This window comes from Poecilia mexicana, unplaced genomic scaffold, assembly GCF_051168715.1.
Source record: "Poecilia mexicana isolate PSO_F unplaced genomic scaffold, ASM5116871v1 scaffold_2, whole genome shotgun sequence".
NCBI classification, from domain to species: Eukaryota; Metazoa; Chordata; class Actinopteri; order Cyprinodontiformes; family Poeciliidae; genus Poecilia; species Poecilia mexicana.
In genome coordinates, this window is record NW_028263371.1 from 47839927 (window position 1) to 47858057 (window position 18131).

An 18131-nucleotide genomic window follows, 5' to 3' on the forward strand; every position below is an offset into this window, starting at 1 on the left:
TCAGAGTAGAGCCGCTGCTCCTCCACGTCGAGAGGAGCCAATTGAGGTGGCTCGGGGATCTGGTAAGGATGCCACCTGGACGCCTCCCTGGTGAGGTGTTCTGGGCACGTCCCACCGGGAGGAGGCCCCGAGGAAGACCCAGGACACGATGGAGGGACTATGTCTCTCGGCTGGCCTGGGAACGCCTTGGGGTTCCCCCGGAGGAGCTGGAAGAAGTGGCTGGGGAAAGGAAAGTCTGGGCCTCTCTTCTGAAGCTGCTGCCCCCACGACCCGACCCCGGATAAGCGGAAGAAAATGGATGGATGGATGGATATTACAGGAAAAGCACATCAAACATAACTTCAGATCACCCAAAAACTGCTCAAATAGGTGTGAGATAACTTCAACATATCTTTACTCAAGTAACAGTAAAAAGAAAAGCTTATGTAACAAATAACATTTTTCATGTTATAATCTGCTAGTGGAACTAGTACGTTTTCAATAATATTGATAAATTATTGACTTAAAACAAGCTTCTTGCTAAGTCAGTTTTGTCTTATTTCAAGTGTACTAAGATATTTGCATTAGAAACTGGACCAAAAACACTTTGGTAAGATTTTGTGTTTTACGTGCTAGAGTTCTGCTTGGGTTGCTAGGTAACACGGCTGGGCTGGGTTGGGGTTGCTAGGTAACAGGGCAAAGCCTGTGGAATGTGACTTAATAATTGGGAGGTTATTGAAATGGCTCATTTTTCGGACTATAAAAAACATTAACTTGTCACCAAAAAACAGCTAAAAGTTGTTTTTTTTTATGTCCTTGCCCTGTTTTTAAAAGTAGTTCTGACCCAAATGGAAGTATGAAAATCTTGCACAAAGTGAATTTTGCATAATATGTCACCTTTAAAGATGTTGGTTGTGACCCTTTGGGAAAAAAAAAAAAAAGTTCAGCGGGTTTGAATACTTTTGCCTTGCACTTTTTACCAGTGGTTGGTATATTTAAAGTCCTGTAAGATGTAAAACCACACAGGAAAGCGAGTCAGCAGCAATCAAGCACTCAGGAATATTTAACAACATTAAGCACCTCTATTTCCAACGTTACTATGGTTACATGTCAATTAAGAGCAAGACCACCAATGGAAAAGGTTTGGCTTCGGCACCCTGACTGAGTAAACACTTTAACCAAAACATTTGCAGTTGAAAGCAAAGGCATGATGCCAATAACTTTAACAGTTTCTCATTTTAAAGGAAGAAAAAACTTTAAGTTCAGTCAGTTTAAGCTAAAAATACGAATAGAAAAACGTTCACCCAACAGAAACTCCAACCATTATTTATTTATAGATATTTACAGGACAGACAGCAGGGATAACAACAGCCGCTTTCAGCCGGTTACATAAAACTCCTCATGACACTAAATATCATTATGTAAAATTCAAATAACTCCCTTTTAAACACTCAACATACTCCATGAAAAGCACGACCTCAACACTAACTTTATAAAAAAAAATACACTGTGCTGTAAAGAAGTATTTGCTCCCTTACAGTGCAGATTCAGTTTGGTCTAAAATCAGTTTTAGATTGAACTGATTTAAAGGAAACAGAAACACAAAATAACTGCAAAAATGATCTATGATCATTTATTAAAAAAGAAAAATTATCCAAATTCAACGTATAGAAAAATAATTCCCTCCAAGCCAGGGGAGTCCAAACTTTTGGAAAAAAACAGAAAGTTGAAATTACTAAGGCGCCCATATTTGTCATATTTGTTTATCCAACCAATTTTTTTTTTTTAACAATTCAATAATAAATTAATGGAATATTTTAATCAAACAAATGTTTTCTTTTTGTCTTAATAAAAAGCAAAGACAAACAGTTTTCTAATTTGAGGATTTTTTCCTTCAGTTTATTTAGTAGAAAATCTTTTAGCTTTCATTTTTCCCAGCAACCAAAATGAGAGCTAGCTTCCAATTTAATTTAATTTAATGTATTTGATTAAGACAGTGCATATAAATGAACATTAACACAATTAGCAAAACAGCACAATAGCTAAATTTCATTATTTGTCCTAAGACAACAGATAACAAAAACCCTTCGACTAACCAAGTTTAATAGAAGAATTAATTTGCTTTACTGGATGTTTAGAGCCCTACTTATTATGTAGCTAAAATTAAAAGTAAACGTGGCTGTTAAAAGAAAAATACTGTAACACTTTCTATTATGAAAGAATTAAATATGTCAGTGAAATTATCCTGGTAATTTTTTTTTTAAAACAAAAGAAGCATATTTGAAGGCCAAATTTGTAGTGAAATTGTTCAAAGGGCCACAAATGGCCCCTGGGCCATGCTTTGGACATCCTCGCTCTAGAGTTTTCTAGTGGTTGAGTTTTGTCAACTCTGCCAGAAAGCTCACAGGACATCAGTAGATTTTAAATTGTTCACTTGTTCTGCAGCAAAGCACTCTGGGTACAGATTAAATGTAATTTGCTGCGCCACATCACAGGCAGACAACAAGAGGACAGGAAATCCAGCTTCTGCAGCCATTTCAAATTAAGAGCATGGATATAATTTAGTTCAATTCTTAACAATCGATGAAAAAAACTTCAACAATTAAGCTGAATTTAACTTATGTTAGAACTCTAAATGAGACATTAGCGTTGCTGTTTGCGCATTGCTGATGAACCTGATAAAACCAACCAAAAAAAAGTTAATAACTGAAGAGCAGTTATATTTTATACAAGGCAAGTTTCATTGGGTTCGATTTTTTCCTTTATAACATCAACTGCATTTTCCTAATTACACTGCAAAAACACACAATCTTACCAGAAAATCTAGTGATTTACTTTTTAAATCAATATTAAGACTTAAAACAAGCATCTATATCTTGCTAAAACATTACTTGTAAGATAGTTTCATCTTATTTCAAATGCACTACAAATTAAACAAAAATACTTGGTAAGATTTTGTATTTTTCTGTTTTTCTCTTAAACGTTTTTATGATTTAAAAGAGAGAAGTGAAAAGCGAATATATAAAAATCTGTTTCTGTGTGTACATTAGAGTAGAGAAAAAGCTCCAGCTGAATATTTGGTGAATAAAAGCCGCAGCTCAGGCGTCTACGCCACAGCAAATGAGGAAAACAAGTCTAGTCTGGCTTATTCTCAAACAATGTGTAGCAAGGATGTGTCATGATCCATTTATGGAAGGCCTGTGGGAGTGAAAACCTTTAAATTTATTTTTCCCCGAGCTTTGAAAAGGACTAATCTCCTTTCCTCCACTTGAAGGAGAAAAAAAACCTTTATGAAAGAAGTTACATTTCTTCTCGCTGCCTATTTGAACTTTTTAATTGCAGAGCTTATCCCTGTGGGGAGCAGAAATCCGCTGGCTCAAAATGAACAGCATCCCTCATTTTTACCGCTAACTGTGCTTTCTCTGAAACCAGCTCTGTCCTTTATGACTCCCACTTTCATCAGGTGAAACAAATGCACAATTCACTCTGCAATAACACGACGACAAAGCAAAACGCTCGCAAAAACCATCAAGATACGAAGAAAGATAAAAGCCCCTGGCGGGAAACTGTCACCAACATCCGACCTGTTGAATCTTTTATGACAGTGACTGATTTCCTTATTAGCAGCGCCTCATCGGAGGCAGCCAAACGGGCTGATAAGGGCAGCACAAACCCACGCCGCTCTCGACAATCCTGCTCCGATCTTTCCACCTGTTGCCAGGCAAACGGCTCGTCCTTATCGCGTGGCTTCAGCCGCGTGGCATCGCTGAGCCAGAAAATGACTAACAGCGCCCCGATTCTTATCTGTCGTCTCCAAAAAAGCAGCAGCTCTGACGGAGGAGCAGAGGTGAGATGATGAAGATGAGGGGGAAGAAATGCCAGGCTGCTAACTTTAACTTTGAGAATCAGACAGCAGAAAAAGACCAATTAAACTGTTAAAAAAAGTCAAAAAAAGACACAAAACTAAAAACTATATACACATGGATAGGAGGGCTGGATGATATGGCTTAGGAATTAAATACTTAATTTTTTTCATACCAGATCCAATTTTATTTTTCTAAAAAAATTTAAAAAGTGGCTTTTATTTCAATCATCCTTTTTTAAAAGAGGTGGTAATATGTGTTTTCCATTCACAAAGTGCCATTTTATAACACAATCAAGTAACAATACCACCTTCAGTTGTTATAAAAATTTAGTCACATTTCAAATATCACTTAAACGAAATTTTAAATTGTTATTTAACGCCTTAAAATTGGGTGTCTGCCTCTTTAAGAAGCGCCTGCGTTTTCTGAAACTCCATCTTCAGGAAGTCATTACAACATCGCTCCTCTATTAACCCTTTAACAACTTTTTTTTTTTTTATTAATTTTTCACTGGTAATTTAATGAGCTCAGTAGTTCCACCAGGTGTTTGCTAATTGCTGCTGGCTAGTCTGTAGGAGCTGAGCAGGGGAGAGCTGCTCTGTGAGGCATAATTAAGTCGCAATTTTACTGGAAAATCTTAAAATAGGAGAAAAAAGTCATTAAAATTACTTAAAAAATAAATTTATTAAAAAAAAGATTTCTAGAGTTATCAAGATTTGGTGTAGTTTTTTTCTTTGAAATATATTTGTATAATATTTTAAAAGTCCTGCTACTGATGATAATTTGATGCTGATGTGTTAAAAGTTCAAGTATTTCTTTATCTATAAAACTGATACAAAAGTATAACTTCATAAGAAGCTCAACATTCCTCAGTTTAATTTTTTTATTTTTCATGTTGAGTTTTCATAAAATTAACACTTCATACTTTATTCTTGTAATATTCTGACTTTTTTCTCATTAAAAAGAAATAAAAACTCTTAGCCTGGTCCTAATATTTCATCATAGAATTAACCCAACCTCAAACTCTAAATAAATAGAATCTGTAAAACTTGCTTGTCAAACAAGATGGCTGCCTTGGATGTGCCGACCTCACTCTGAACTATGGAATCACAAGGAGTGCATTGGCAAAAAAAATCCCAATTTTCCAAAAATTAAACCTTCAAAAGCCAAAAATTGATTTATCGCCCAACCTTAATGGATAAAAAAAAAAAGAATAAAAATACAGACAAGAGGAGAACAAAAGACAAAGAAGGAGGTTTGAAAATAGCAGCTAGAAGTGCAGAGGCAGAACAACGAGGGCGTGAAAACAAATCAACCTGTCCTACACCTTTCTGCTGGATGTTCACCCAGAGAAAACAGAAATGTAAAGGCTGCAGCAGACTAGTGTGTGTGTGTGTGTGTGTAGGCATACGTTTAAATGTGTGTGTTGCTCTCTCTCCCTCTATAGTCAGAGCTGAAATTACAGGCTTTGCAGAGACATTGCCATTTGAAAACCATCATTTATGCTTTGAATCATACAAGAGGTAAAAATAGTTGAAGACCGACACCAGAACTCACTAAGTTTGGAACAGCACACCGAGAGACCAGGAACCAACCTGCTACTGTCTGATTGAGCAGGAGGAAAACAGAGACATCAAGGAAGTTGACAATTATACAACCATGCATCTCTGAAAAGTAGAAGTGGAGCTTCCTGCACATCCAACATAAATGTAGCAAGTGGTGTCTGAATGGTAAGTCAACAAAAAAAATGAATGGTAAGTCAACAACAACAAAACACTTCATATCATCATACAGCGCACACAAAAATAAGACCTGCTGTTTATTCAATGTTATATTGTGTTATTGTGTTTAATGATGTAAATCACTTTGAAATGCCTTGCTGCTGAAATGTGCTATACAAATAAAATTTGATTTGACTTGACTTGATTCAAATGTGCTGGAGTTCCATTTGGGTTGCTAGGCAACAGGGCTGGGCTCTGCTGGGGTTGCTAGGTAACGGCGCAGTGTCTGTGGAATGTGGTTCGACAGTAAGGAGGATTTACAAACGGTTCGTTTTCCAGACAACAAAGAACATGAACTTATTGCCAAAAAAATTTGTTAATGTTATAAGTAAATAACGTTACTCATGTTTTTAAAGCAATAACCTTGCTTTTGTTTTTAAAGCAATATTTTTAAAAAAAGCAATAGTATAGCTTTTTAATATTGCTTTAAAAAAAAACAATATTTTTGTTTTTAAAGCAATAATAAACAATATTATTGCTTTTATTAAATCCAAAATGCAAATTTTCCAAAAACAATTTTGTCTTCAATAGCGAGACCAAATTGTCTTGTCAATCTATTATGTTCTCAAAAACATCAAAACAAACTTTAGATCCTCCTGTTATTATCATAACATAGTGCAGTTATTATCATAGTGCATGTAAAGAACTCAACTAGTTAAAAAAACGATAAATTTTTCATTACTAATAGAAGTTTTAGTAACGAAATTAATAAAATTATGGGATTTTAAGTAAAAGACCAACAATATGTGGCGAATACATTGTGAAATGAAAGGAAAATGATGCATAATTTCATTTATTTTTTGCAAATAAAAAAACGAAAAGCCCCCCTTTATCCAAGATAATGCTCTGTTTTATATTAACATGTCAATCTGGATGTTTCATATATGTTACAAACTAAACCTCCTTCCAATAAAGTTTATTATTAAAAATACATCAGAAAACCGAGGATGTCACTTTCTTTCCACAAATCACACTCAGAAGATTAAAACTTCAAATAAGGGAAAGAATCAAAACTCAACCAACTCTTTTGCAACTTCACAGAAAAGATAACACCTGTCAGATGTTTTTGTAACACCCTTTGTCGCTAAAAGCCTCCTTAGCCTCTGACAAGGTCTCATTTCGTTACCACTGGCAACGAAGCCACACATTTCCCCCATCTCTGCCCAGGCTGCACGTGTCTGCTGTGTGGGAGCGTGGCAGAAGTTGGATAAAGCTTTATTTCAGGAAGCAGAGCAGGAGATTACTTTTTCTCCAGCTAAATGTTCTTTTTTATTTTATGTGATCACAAACAAGCATTGAGCAGATCAGTTTGTTGATTAAATACACAAACAAGACAAATGTGAGGTATTTCTATCTGGGAAAGTTTTCACATTCATGTTATTTTTTTTCTTCCTTCAGATCTGGACTTGTAAAATGTCTGTTTTTGTTTTCTGAAGGTTGTGGGTTTACGCTCAGTGAGCCTCCATATGCTTCCTTCACGCGGACGCTCTGGGGGAAGGTTACATGCTCCACTTTCTCACTTCCAGCTATAAACATTTCAACAGGATGCGTCGCACTGAAAAGCTTTTAGGCAGCATTTTCACACATTTCAGCTCTATAGTAACACAGTTGCTCTTGGCTTCAATCTAAATAGTTCACTCAAGAAGAAAATGTTAAAAATCCTCGTATTTTTTCTGAGTATGTTACGTCAATTTTGGATGCTTCTCCAATAAAGAGCTTTACCTTTTCCAAAAGGGTAAAGCTCTTTATTGTAAACAGCTTCTGACTGTTAAGTTTTATTTTGTTTTTGGAGGATTTTTATTAATTTAATCTAAACTCAAGTCAAGGTTATTTGTAAAGCACATTTCAACAGGAATGTAGTTCAAAGTGCTTTACATCATAAAAAACAAGCAATAAACATTAAATTTTCTCAAATATAATCATCAAAATCATCAAGCAAATGCACATCAAATATTTTTATGTGTATTTGTCTACAATTCTAGACTTTCAAATCTAGAAATTAAAAGCTTTGTAAGTTCATTTTGGAGTAATTTTCTTGTTTTTTTTATTAGAACTAATAAATACAGAAAACTATAGAAAATCTCCAAAATGCTTGTAGGAAAATGTGTCTGATGGAACAACACTGATTTTTAGGCTACAAAATCTTACTAAAAGTACAGAATACCTGTAGTGAAACATGGTGGGGGCAGCATCATGATCTGGGTTACCAGTTAGTTTTGGGTCGATTAGTTAGCTGCTAAACAGCCAAGTCAAAATGTCAATTAATTACATAGATTTTAATTTGTTATAAAATTTAACTTATTTAATCGCATTTTGACACGCAGCCGGAACCTTTGTATTCACGCGTTTCTGGTACGCCTGTATATCTGACGCACAAGCAGCATTTACAAACAAAAAAGCTGCTTTTCTATGGGCTTAATTTTTTTAACTTGGATTACCTAAAGAATAGATTAAAATCAGTCAATATATTTATTATCAAACTCATTTGTAATTTAGCAGCAAAAAGGATTTTTGAATTGAAAATGTTACTTATTTTGAAGATATATAGTTTTTCATTAAAATGCAATTAATTGTGATTAATATCAGACCCTGCAAATTATCTTGATTAAAAGTATTAACTGAGCCACAACCAGTGCATATCAACTGCAACATTTATGAGGTTTTTGAAATGGCTCATTTTCTAGACACCAAAAAAATATTAATTTATTGGTTAAAAAACCCCTGCTTTGTTGGTTTTTATAAGCGTTGACTGTTTTTAGAAGCAGTAAAAACACAAATGGAAATATAAAAACATGCAAAATGTGCCTAATTTAAATTAAAAGTATGCATTAGTCATTAAAACCCTGTATGCATGGACAGTAGATAAAGCTGTAATTTCACTCTGTAGTTTGTCTTTCATTCCAACAGTGGAGCTGCTGGTTTGAACATGAAACAAATAAATGAAGCATGAATTTAAGCACAGAAAGAGAAAATCTCTGAATTACCACAAAAATGATTTCATTAGTTTCCACTGGTGTCGTAAGAGCAACGAACTGCAGCAGGAGAGCTCAGTCAGCTCTCACCAGCTCTGACAGCGAGATGCCCAAGAGGTTTGAGCAGGAAGAGGAGCCTCCCTGTGGAGCAGCAGAGACAGAACTGAGCCTGAAACATGCCAACAGCACAAAACATGGACCGGGCTTTAAATTCACCCACCGAAACAAGCAAACCCCAACCACAAGATGCAAGGTTCCAACAGTTTAAATATCTTCTGACAGGGATGGAGAATAAATCAATAATATACGTGTTGATAGACATGTGATCAATAGATGATATTCCATATATTCTGAGTCCCAGAGTGATGGGGATGCAGCAGTCGGTGCTGCTTCCAGAGTCGTGACTAATGGCAGATTCAAAACGGCCTCACTGTGAGTGTTTTAGATGTATCCAGTAATGAATCAGCATGTGAAAGGCCATTTATCTGGCTGCACAAATATTTAGAAAAACCTTTTACAGAAATTAGATTTTAACTTACAGAAATGTTCATCGACCAAAACAGAGTTTTACAAAAGGCCAACACTCTGTGCAAATGTTTTACTTCACCAAAACTGACTGCTTTGTGGATGTAATCTAAACCAAAATTAATCAAACTAAATAAAAAGAATGACATACACAACATTATTGGCAGTGCAGCACAGCTAGTTGCAACAGGAAGTTAGAAAAGCAGAGCCTTATACCTCCAACAAATTTTAGAGAGAATCAAAAGTAAACTTCAGTGTTATTGTTGCCAACTCTGTTACTCTAAAATGGACAGAACAGATCTGTGGCAAAAACGTTCTGACCCACACAAAACCCAACATGCACAATGTGACACACATTTAAATAATTTGCTACAAATTACCCTAAATAATTAAAAAGGAAAACAAAGTTTCCTTATGTCTGTGAAATCCAGAGGAATTTCTGCTCTCTTAGGCAAACATTTTGATGAGATTTTGTATTTTCAAAGTTTATTGAACATTATAAATTACAAGTAAAAAGGTAGGATTAAATAAGTCTTCACTTCTACCTCCTTTCCAAACTGGAAGTTGCGATAGATTATTTTGTTTTTGGTTATGTAAGCACATGCTTCTTTTCTGTCCTACTGACTGCTTGTTTTTCGTGTTTTTAAAACAACATTTTATTTGGAGTAATACAAATAAAATGTCAGATTTAACAGTTAGTTTAACAGACCATCTATTCATTTTTAGTTAGCTTTAGTCACTTTTAGCTTGTAGAAAAAGATCCGGTCAAGAAATAAGTAAAAGTCAACCAACTGAATTTAGGGTGTAGATACAATACAAGACATTTTAACACAAAACACTTTGCCTCTTTTTTTTTTCATTTAACATATAATGATAAAAGTGAAGAAAAAAATAAGTTAAGTCATTAAAACATTAAAAAAACCCAAAGTAAAACCTAAAAGTACAAACAACATGGACGCCCATTGTGCAGTCTATTTATATAATGTATTTTCTTTTCACAGTTAGTGGGTGTGACTTATATTCAGGCATTCTCAATAATCCATAAATTATTTTAAGGTAGGAAGAATAAAAACGGCAGCAACCCAATCAGAAACAAGCAAGTACAAGAGTAATTAACACTTTTCATCGCTTAGAAAGATCTAAGCTTAATATAAGAAAACTTTAAATTTCTTACTTAAAGATAAGAAATTCAGCTGCTTTGGGAACTGTAGCATGAAAAGTTGATTTAATACACAGATATTGAAGTCTATTCATTTTGTCTGAATTTCTAAGAAAAGTTTTTTATTTGTAGCATGTTTATGATTTGACTGATAAGCTAACATTTGTAAACATGGAAATGTTACTCCCATTAGGGCTGAAACGATTCCTCGAATGATTCGAGTACCTCGATTACTAAAATTCCTCGAGGAAAATTTACCTGCCTCGAAGCTTCGTTAATTGATGTTTTATTAGTTAGCGCACCGTGTTCCGGCCGGGACTTAATTTGCGTTGCGCGGAGCTCTCACTTCCGCCTCTGAGTTGTTGACAAAAGCTAAGTCTCAGCGGCATAAAGTCCAATCTTCAAGATTGGCCCGTGGGGATTTTATGGATTGATGATAATGCCCGACTTTTTATCGTTTTTGGGGAACCAATAAGCATCCTTAAAATGACTGGGGAATGCCTGGAGTACGGCAGCATTTCTCCTCCGGGGCTGCTGGTTGAAAGCGAACGGCGGGAAGAGCGCTGAGGTGAGCGGATAGCCTGAACAGGGCGGGCGGCTGAGTAGCTGATGCTTACCGTGTAAATGTAGCTTTACCGACGAACCGCACAATAAATTTCATATCCCGGTCTGAAGAAACGGGTGGCGGAGTGCATCGTACATGGCTGGTAGATGAGTTTCTGAGTGTGACCAGTGAAGGTGTCGTAAATATCCCGTATTGCTTCCCCCCGTGTTCGTCCCCCGGTCTAACGGTTCGTCAGTCCGCTGGTCTATTTCCTCCCCTCCACCCCATGTTCGTTCATTCGCCCTCTCCTCCCACTCCAGGCGGCATTTCCCGTATTTTCAAACCCAAAGCGTGACAGGTTAGGTGGCAAGGTGAGTTTAATTAATCTATTAAACTCACTGAAGATGAATACATAAACTAAAAGCTGGATTGTAGACATTTTTTATAAGCATATTTGTGAGCCTGCCTCTTTGTTATTAAATTCAATATAATTTCAGATTTTTCTATAACTTTTCTTCTGGTTAACTTAGAAAGTGAGCTATTATTGTTACAGGTTAGTTTTCTAAACTACAAAAAAGCAACTGTTAGGGATGCTCAAATATGAAAAATTGGACTGATATTGATATCTGATAGTAACACCGGTATTATGGCAGATTTACCAATATTTCATTTTATAATTTTTTTTATCCGATTACTCGATTAATCGTAAGAATAATCGATAGATTACTCGATTACTAAAATATTCGTTTACAACAGCCCTAACTCCCATGATTTTTATTTTTTTATTCCCCAACCAAACATTGATTTAAAGCATTAGCATTGATGTTTTTTCCATTATTTGAGGTCTGAAAGCACTGCATCTTTTTTGTTAATTTGACCATTTCTCATTTTCTGCTAATAAATACTAAATTTTGGCTCAGAACTTCGGAGACATGTTTTCAGTAGTTCATATAATAACAGTACAAGGTTCATTTTACTCAAACACATACCAGTAAAGAGTAAAATCAGAGAAACTGAACATTTTATTTGCTCTCTTAATTGTTTCCAGAGCTGTATATAGCCTATATATATAATTCTGAAATAAGTTGAAGAAGTTATGCAAAGTTGTGAGACATCTCTAAGGAAATTAACTTCACAATGAAAACGGACATCGAACTCTGTTTTCCACTTCACTGCACTCAAATATTTTAAAGTTTCAATGAAAATCCTCCCAGGCAGCAGAGAGGAAAATCACACTGTAACAACGTTAAGTCCTCCTTACTGTTCTCCTCTTTTGTGGTAGCGAAGCCTGTTCCTTAGCAACCTCTTAATCAATACCTGGTGCTTATCTGGAACAATGCAGAACCACAGTAGAGGAAATAATGGAGGAATATTCTGCTAGCGGCCTCGGAGCACAAAAGCCAAGTCAGGCGCTAACGCGCGTACGTATCAATCACCGACCGTCTCCGTTAGCAACCTCTTGTTGCTGTCGGCTCATTTGAAACTTTCACAACAGGGGCGGACGAAATGCGCAGAATGTAAATTGGTTTGGGATTAAAGAGATTAAAGCCACTGGAGGCAACGTTTCCAAACTTACAGACAAGTACAGAAAGGAAGAGATAGAAGATAAAGATTTTTCCAAACTCGCATAAAATTTTTTGCAATACATATTTTGTTTTTCATATGATGCAGGCAATCAACAAAAGTCGATATTAAAACAAATTACTATCTATCAGATACAAATTAATAAATAAATCACTATTTTTCTTAAATTAGACACACTTCAGAACTATTTTCCCATTTAATCTCAAAAATTGGAAAAAAGTATGTCTTTTTATATAGCGTTTGGAGTCAAATGTATCTTTTTTTATGAAATAATTCATGGAAAGCACAAGTGCAAATCAAACTCCCTATTAATGTCCAGGTGCTGACATGTCTTGTGTGAAATGTGTGTGTGTGTGTGCGTGTGTGTGTGTGTGTGTGTGTGTGTGTGTGTGTGTGTGTCAGAGAGCAGCAGTGTGTGGGAGACCGGTGCTCCTTCCTGTAGGCGAGTGGGGGCGGAGCCGAGCGGCGGTCAGGTAAATAACAGATTACACACCACCGCATCTCACAGGACTTTATCCCACTTCTAGCTTCCAGCATCACACTTTCACCGTTCAAGCCCTCCATCTGCAGCAGTTACACCTTTCAGGAAAAACTAAAAGGTTTTTAAACCTCCTGTTTGATGTATTTCCACGTTTACATCCTCAAGATTATAACCCAGCGACTGCCTGAGACACTTTCACCCACCCACCGCTTCACGTACAGTTACTTCAGAATAAAGCCGTGTTATTGCACCGTGTCAACTCCAGCAAATTTCCTGAATGTGTGTCTAATAAAAGCGCAAAGAAACAAAAAAGAGAAAAATTCATTATCGCATAGGAGGTATTAAGCACTTGAAAGTGTGGAAGCATCTACAGCGTATGAGGGTGGTGATAGAATAAACCTGGATGAGCGGGGAAAAAATGAAATACACTTCAGGCTCAGAATTCTGAAATTAAAATCCAACAGAACTTTTTACTACATTTTAAACTGCTTCTTTAACCAACATCTGAGTGGGAAAAATTACTGCTATGTCACCTTTTGGCATCAGTAATGTCAATCTTTACCCCATTTTTGTGTCAAAAATAGATCCATCCATCACAAAACGTTGGATTAAAATTTGATTCTGATGTCAGAGTTTCCATCTGTGCAATACCAAGTTGTTTTTGAAAGATCACACTTTGGGACTATTCCTCTGTAAAACACAACTAGAAAACTAGTTAAGCTCATGGTGTCAGTAAAGGTTAAAAGAAAACAAACCAAAATATGATACTTAAAAATACAACATAGACGTTTTATTATAATCAATCCATATTCTAGATATTAGAGTTGTCCTATAACACTTCCTCTATGCTTTACAAAACATGCCAACTACATGTTTTTCTCAGATAATGAGATTTTACTCTGCCTATTTTGAGCTCCTTTCAGAACCAACTGACAAACCGTGCTAGAATTCCGCTTGGGTTGCTTGGTAACGGGCTGGGCTTGGCTGGTTGGGGTTGCTAGGTAACGGGCTGGGCTTGGCTGACTGGGGTTGCTAGGTAACGGGGGGTGGGGGGGTAAAGGGAGCGCAATGCCCATGGAATGTGACTTAACTGTCAGGAGATTTTTAAAACAGTTTGTATTAAAAAAAAGTAGTAACTTATTGCCAGAAAATGGCTGGGTGGGTTTTTTAAGCACTTGGGCTGTTTTTGGAAGCAGATGAGACCAAAATGGACATACAAAAACGTGCAAAATATAATTTATCTTTGTATATGGTCCCCTTTTTAAGCCTCTCTAAAGAACTCTGGGGAATTTCTTCATCCCATTAATCTTTAAAATTATATTTACAGTAATTTAAGCTTGATTATTTTACACATAAATACATAAATAGTCATTTGGAAACAGATTTAGGGATTCATGGAGTAATGGAATAGAAACAAATACATTAATTCAAATACAATATCCTATGTAGCCAATTAATTGAGTAGCTAACAAAACTGAAACAAAACTATAATTTAATAACAAAACAAATGACACAAAATAATGCACAGTTTGTTGGTCTGTTGCCGTCTCTCCTCTTAATCTCGTCTTCTCTGCTTGCTAAACTACCAGAAATCTGTTCACTGCTCCATTTTCACACGCTCCCCTCTGGACTGACTTCTGGTCTGCAGAAGAGCGTGCTTTAAACTAATTCGGTCCCGCCTTGGGAAACACCCAAAATATGCTTTTTGTTTGAAAGCCAAGCTCAGCCAATTATGCAGAGTCTTTTTCCACATCAGAGGAAATCACTCATGTCTCGCAGAGTGCTGGCACCCTGGCAGGTGGAGGGCCGCTCTCGAATCCAAACCCCTGCTATTTATTTATTTATTGCAATGATGACTGAATTAGAGAAATAGTTTAATGTTTAATTTAATTTTACATATTATAAATCTTGGCTGGGCAATGTGGCTTGAAAACAAAATCTCAGATTTTTTGATACCAGATCCGATTTCTAATTTTAATAATTTTTTTTCCGCTTTATTTTCTAAATTTTGAAATTACAAATGGCAGTTAAGATTTTCAACAAGTGTTCTACAATGAAGTATTAGGGCTATGCTATGAGAACTTAGTAATAATGTTAGCAGAAAAAAGACACCATTTTACCAGAAAAATCATCTTAAAATTAGAAAAAAGTTGTTTTAATAAGAGAAAATATTATCAAAATATAAAATGAAAAATATATTAAATATATATATATAAAATAAACAAAACAACACAAACAACAAATAAAACTATTTACGAAGTCTCTGTAAACAAAATTGTCATGAAAAAAGTGCTAGTTGAAACCAAAGCACCAAACTGAAGACTTTTGTCATCCAATTTCTAGTAGAAAAAGAAAAACAATAAATTATGCAAATGGAAATTATTGAGCTTGTTTTAATTTATCGTGCGATTCATTGATTTATTTCTTATTGCGACAGGTCTGTGTATTGGTGAAAAAAATCCCAAATTTGACAAAATATTGACTCAATATCAATTAATTGATATAATCAATTAATCACCCAATTATAAATCAAATTCCTGTACTCAAAGCATTCACAGCAAAACCCTAATAATCCCTGGTAATTCTTTGGTCACACAGTAACAGGCACCCCAACAATACAGTCGCAGCTATTTTTAAGCTCTTGATCTGATGCAAATCCTTCTGGCTCTGAAAGGACGAATGACACATTATGCCTGGCAGCAAAATGTCCTCCACAAATACGGAGCTGGTCTCAGTATTCTCATGAATTTTACAGTGCAATCCAAGGAGAAAGCTCCTAACCAAGAAAAATGTGTCTGAATGTGAAAACATTGTGAAATGTCTCGGCTTATCTCACTGTGCTGTGGGCCATTTCATCAAACAAATGCTGACATCTACTTCGGTTTCCACCCAACAGCAGGAAATCAGGTGCTGCAAACAGGATTACTCCCACTAAAGTCAGAGGGTTTGTATGGGACTGACCTGCGTCAGCCTGGCTGAAGACGGCCATGGTCTGTGCACCCACTGTGTGCATGGTGAAAGGATATTCCCTCGGGGCCTGCAGGGACTCCTCCTTCTCTCCTGCAGCCGTCATGGCAGCCAGCTCCTCATTTAGAGTGAAACACACCTGAGAAAGAAAGAAAAAACGACAACAAACGGCTCAGTCGATACAAAACAACAAGTCATATTATCGTCTGTCTTGTGCTTAATCGGGTCAGAAATGATGCAGTGAACTTTTATTGATTCCTGAGAGGAAGTTGAGTCATGTAAGAGCAAACAGAGAAGGAGCGCAACAAAGCGGTAAGAGGATATCAACTACAGGAAACCGAAATAATAGAGCTCTTCATGCTGAGCCATGCAAAAGTATTCACACCCTGTGAACTTTACATTAAGTTGCAAAACAACCACAAACTTCAACCGGTATTTTTTGTCCTTAGAAGTCACTTAAAAGGGGACCTATAATTCAAAATACACTTTTTGGACGTTTTTGTGCTTGCATTGGGGTCTCTGCTACTTCTAGAAAGAGCACAAGCGCTTAGAAAGAAACCACCCACCCATTTTTTGGCAATAAATTTATGTGTTTTGGTGTCTGGAATCCGAATCATTTTGAAAACTTCTGGATTTTTAAGTAACAGTAGAGTTCTGCCTGTTACCTAGCAACCCAAGCTCCAATTCCAGAACATTTGGTCAGCTGGTTTTCCTGATGTATGCAATGTACAATGGCTGCTGGAAAACAAAGTTGTTTTGTTGTCGACTTAATATTCAGAAGCTACTTGCTGCACTCTTGTTAGTTGTGCATTAGGCTCCCCTTCTTCTTTTCAAAGATTTTGAATGTGTTTGCAGCCATTTTCACATGGAAATGGAAATGGGGGCGTGGCCAAAAGCAGCTTATTTGGATTTAAATTACAGAGGCCCTAAAATATAAAATTATTCTGAGAGAAACTCAGAGAAGGCAGAACTGACCATTCTGAAATTTCATTATCAAACATCACATTGTTTGTGCAAAACAATGTGATGAACATGTTTTGTAAAGCCTATCCTGTTCAAAGAAACATAACAGGTCACCATTAAACGGTAAATAGAAACTAAAAGTGAACTTTTTGACATTAGAAAAGTAACTCTCCCCATATTCCAGAACACAACATCCCCGCAATGATGACTGGTGGTGGCAGCATCACAAAGTGGAGACGCCATACTTCATTAGAGACAGGAAACTGGTTAGAGTTGATGAGAAGGTGGCAACTTTGAGAACTACAAGCAGAAAAACAACTATATTGGCAAAGTTACGATTAAATAATATGTAAAGGCTCAAAGTCCAGACCTAAGCGCAATGGAGAATCCGTGACTTACTGAGCAAAGAAAACGCGGAGCTACATTCATGTCACCAAACATGTTTTAAGTTTATGACTTAAATATGACAGGAGAACAAACCCGTGGCTTGATCATGAAAAATGTCTCACCTCTGTTTTTCCTTGTTTTCTGTAAAACAACAAAAAACAAAGCATCACTGATTTGTGGAGCAACTAACATTAACTTAATTACCTGCATCATTAATCTGTAGCACATAAAAGCCAAACATCAGATATCATGATTGGTAATCTGCAGGTTTAACAGATAAAGAACTTGTTGATACATACTTTTCTATTGATATCTTTCCAACTTCTCCCTTTTCTGTGACTTTCTCCCATTGCTGCGATAAATATTTGGGAACCTGACGAAAGGTGAAAATACACGCTAGTTAATGGTTTTTGCTAGCGTTTATTTCTCAGCTAAAACGCTAAAATGATCATTAAACATTTAAACTTGTGAGCAAAACACGGAGACATTTTTGTTGAATCTGTGTGCTTCAGTCTTTGAACAAACCTTAACGAGCCACACGCCCTTATTCTGTCGGAGTCCAGATAAATTCACCTCCTTTTTGTCGGACATTGTTGTTTCTGACCGCAAACTGGAAATAGCGCCTCCACCTGTTGAAGAAGCATCAAACTTCCTGACTTTCAAAATAAAACAATACATGTTTTATTAGAAGAGAGAAGATGGAGAGAGTTTGAAAAAATATAGAAAAGTTTAGTATAATAGATATACTGAAAGAAGAATTTGGGAAGTAAACATATACAAATCATTATTTATTTAAAGAAAACGGAAGTGTTTAATACAATTCGATTATATTGTTTTTTCATATGTAGAAATTATTTTCAACTTTTCAATGTGGAAACTCAGAAATTTCCACTTTTTTTGTCTTGAAAATTTCTGATATTAATCTC

The 18131-nt window shown here is 36.1% G+C and overlaps 1 protein-coding gene across 1 annotated transcript in view; it reads right to left on the minus strand.

The window, feature by feature from the left end:
* Positions 1-17822, minus strand: part of LOC106931292 (general transcription factor IIF subunit 2-like) — a 49850-nt gene extending 32028 nt beyond the window's left edge. The window contains exons 1-4 of the mRNA XM_015009349.2: positions 17731-17822; positions 17505-17578; positions 17328-17346; positions 15850-15994 (exon numbers count right to left, since the gene is read on the minus strand). Coding sequence (XP_014864835.1) covers positions 15850-15994; positions 17328-17346; positions 17505-17578; positions 17731-17796 — 304 coding nt within the window. The 5' untranslated portion in view covers positions 17797-17822. The remainder of the gene's footprint in view (positions 1-15849; positions 15995-17327; positions 17347-17504; positions 17579-17730) is intronic.
* Positions 17823-18131: the final 309 nt, after the last annotated feature.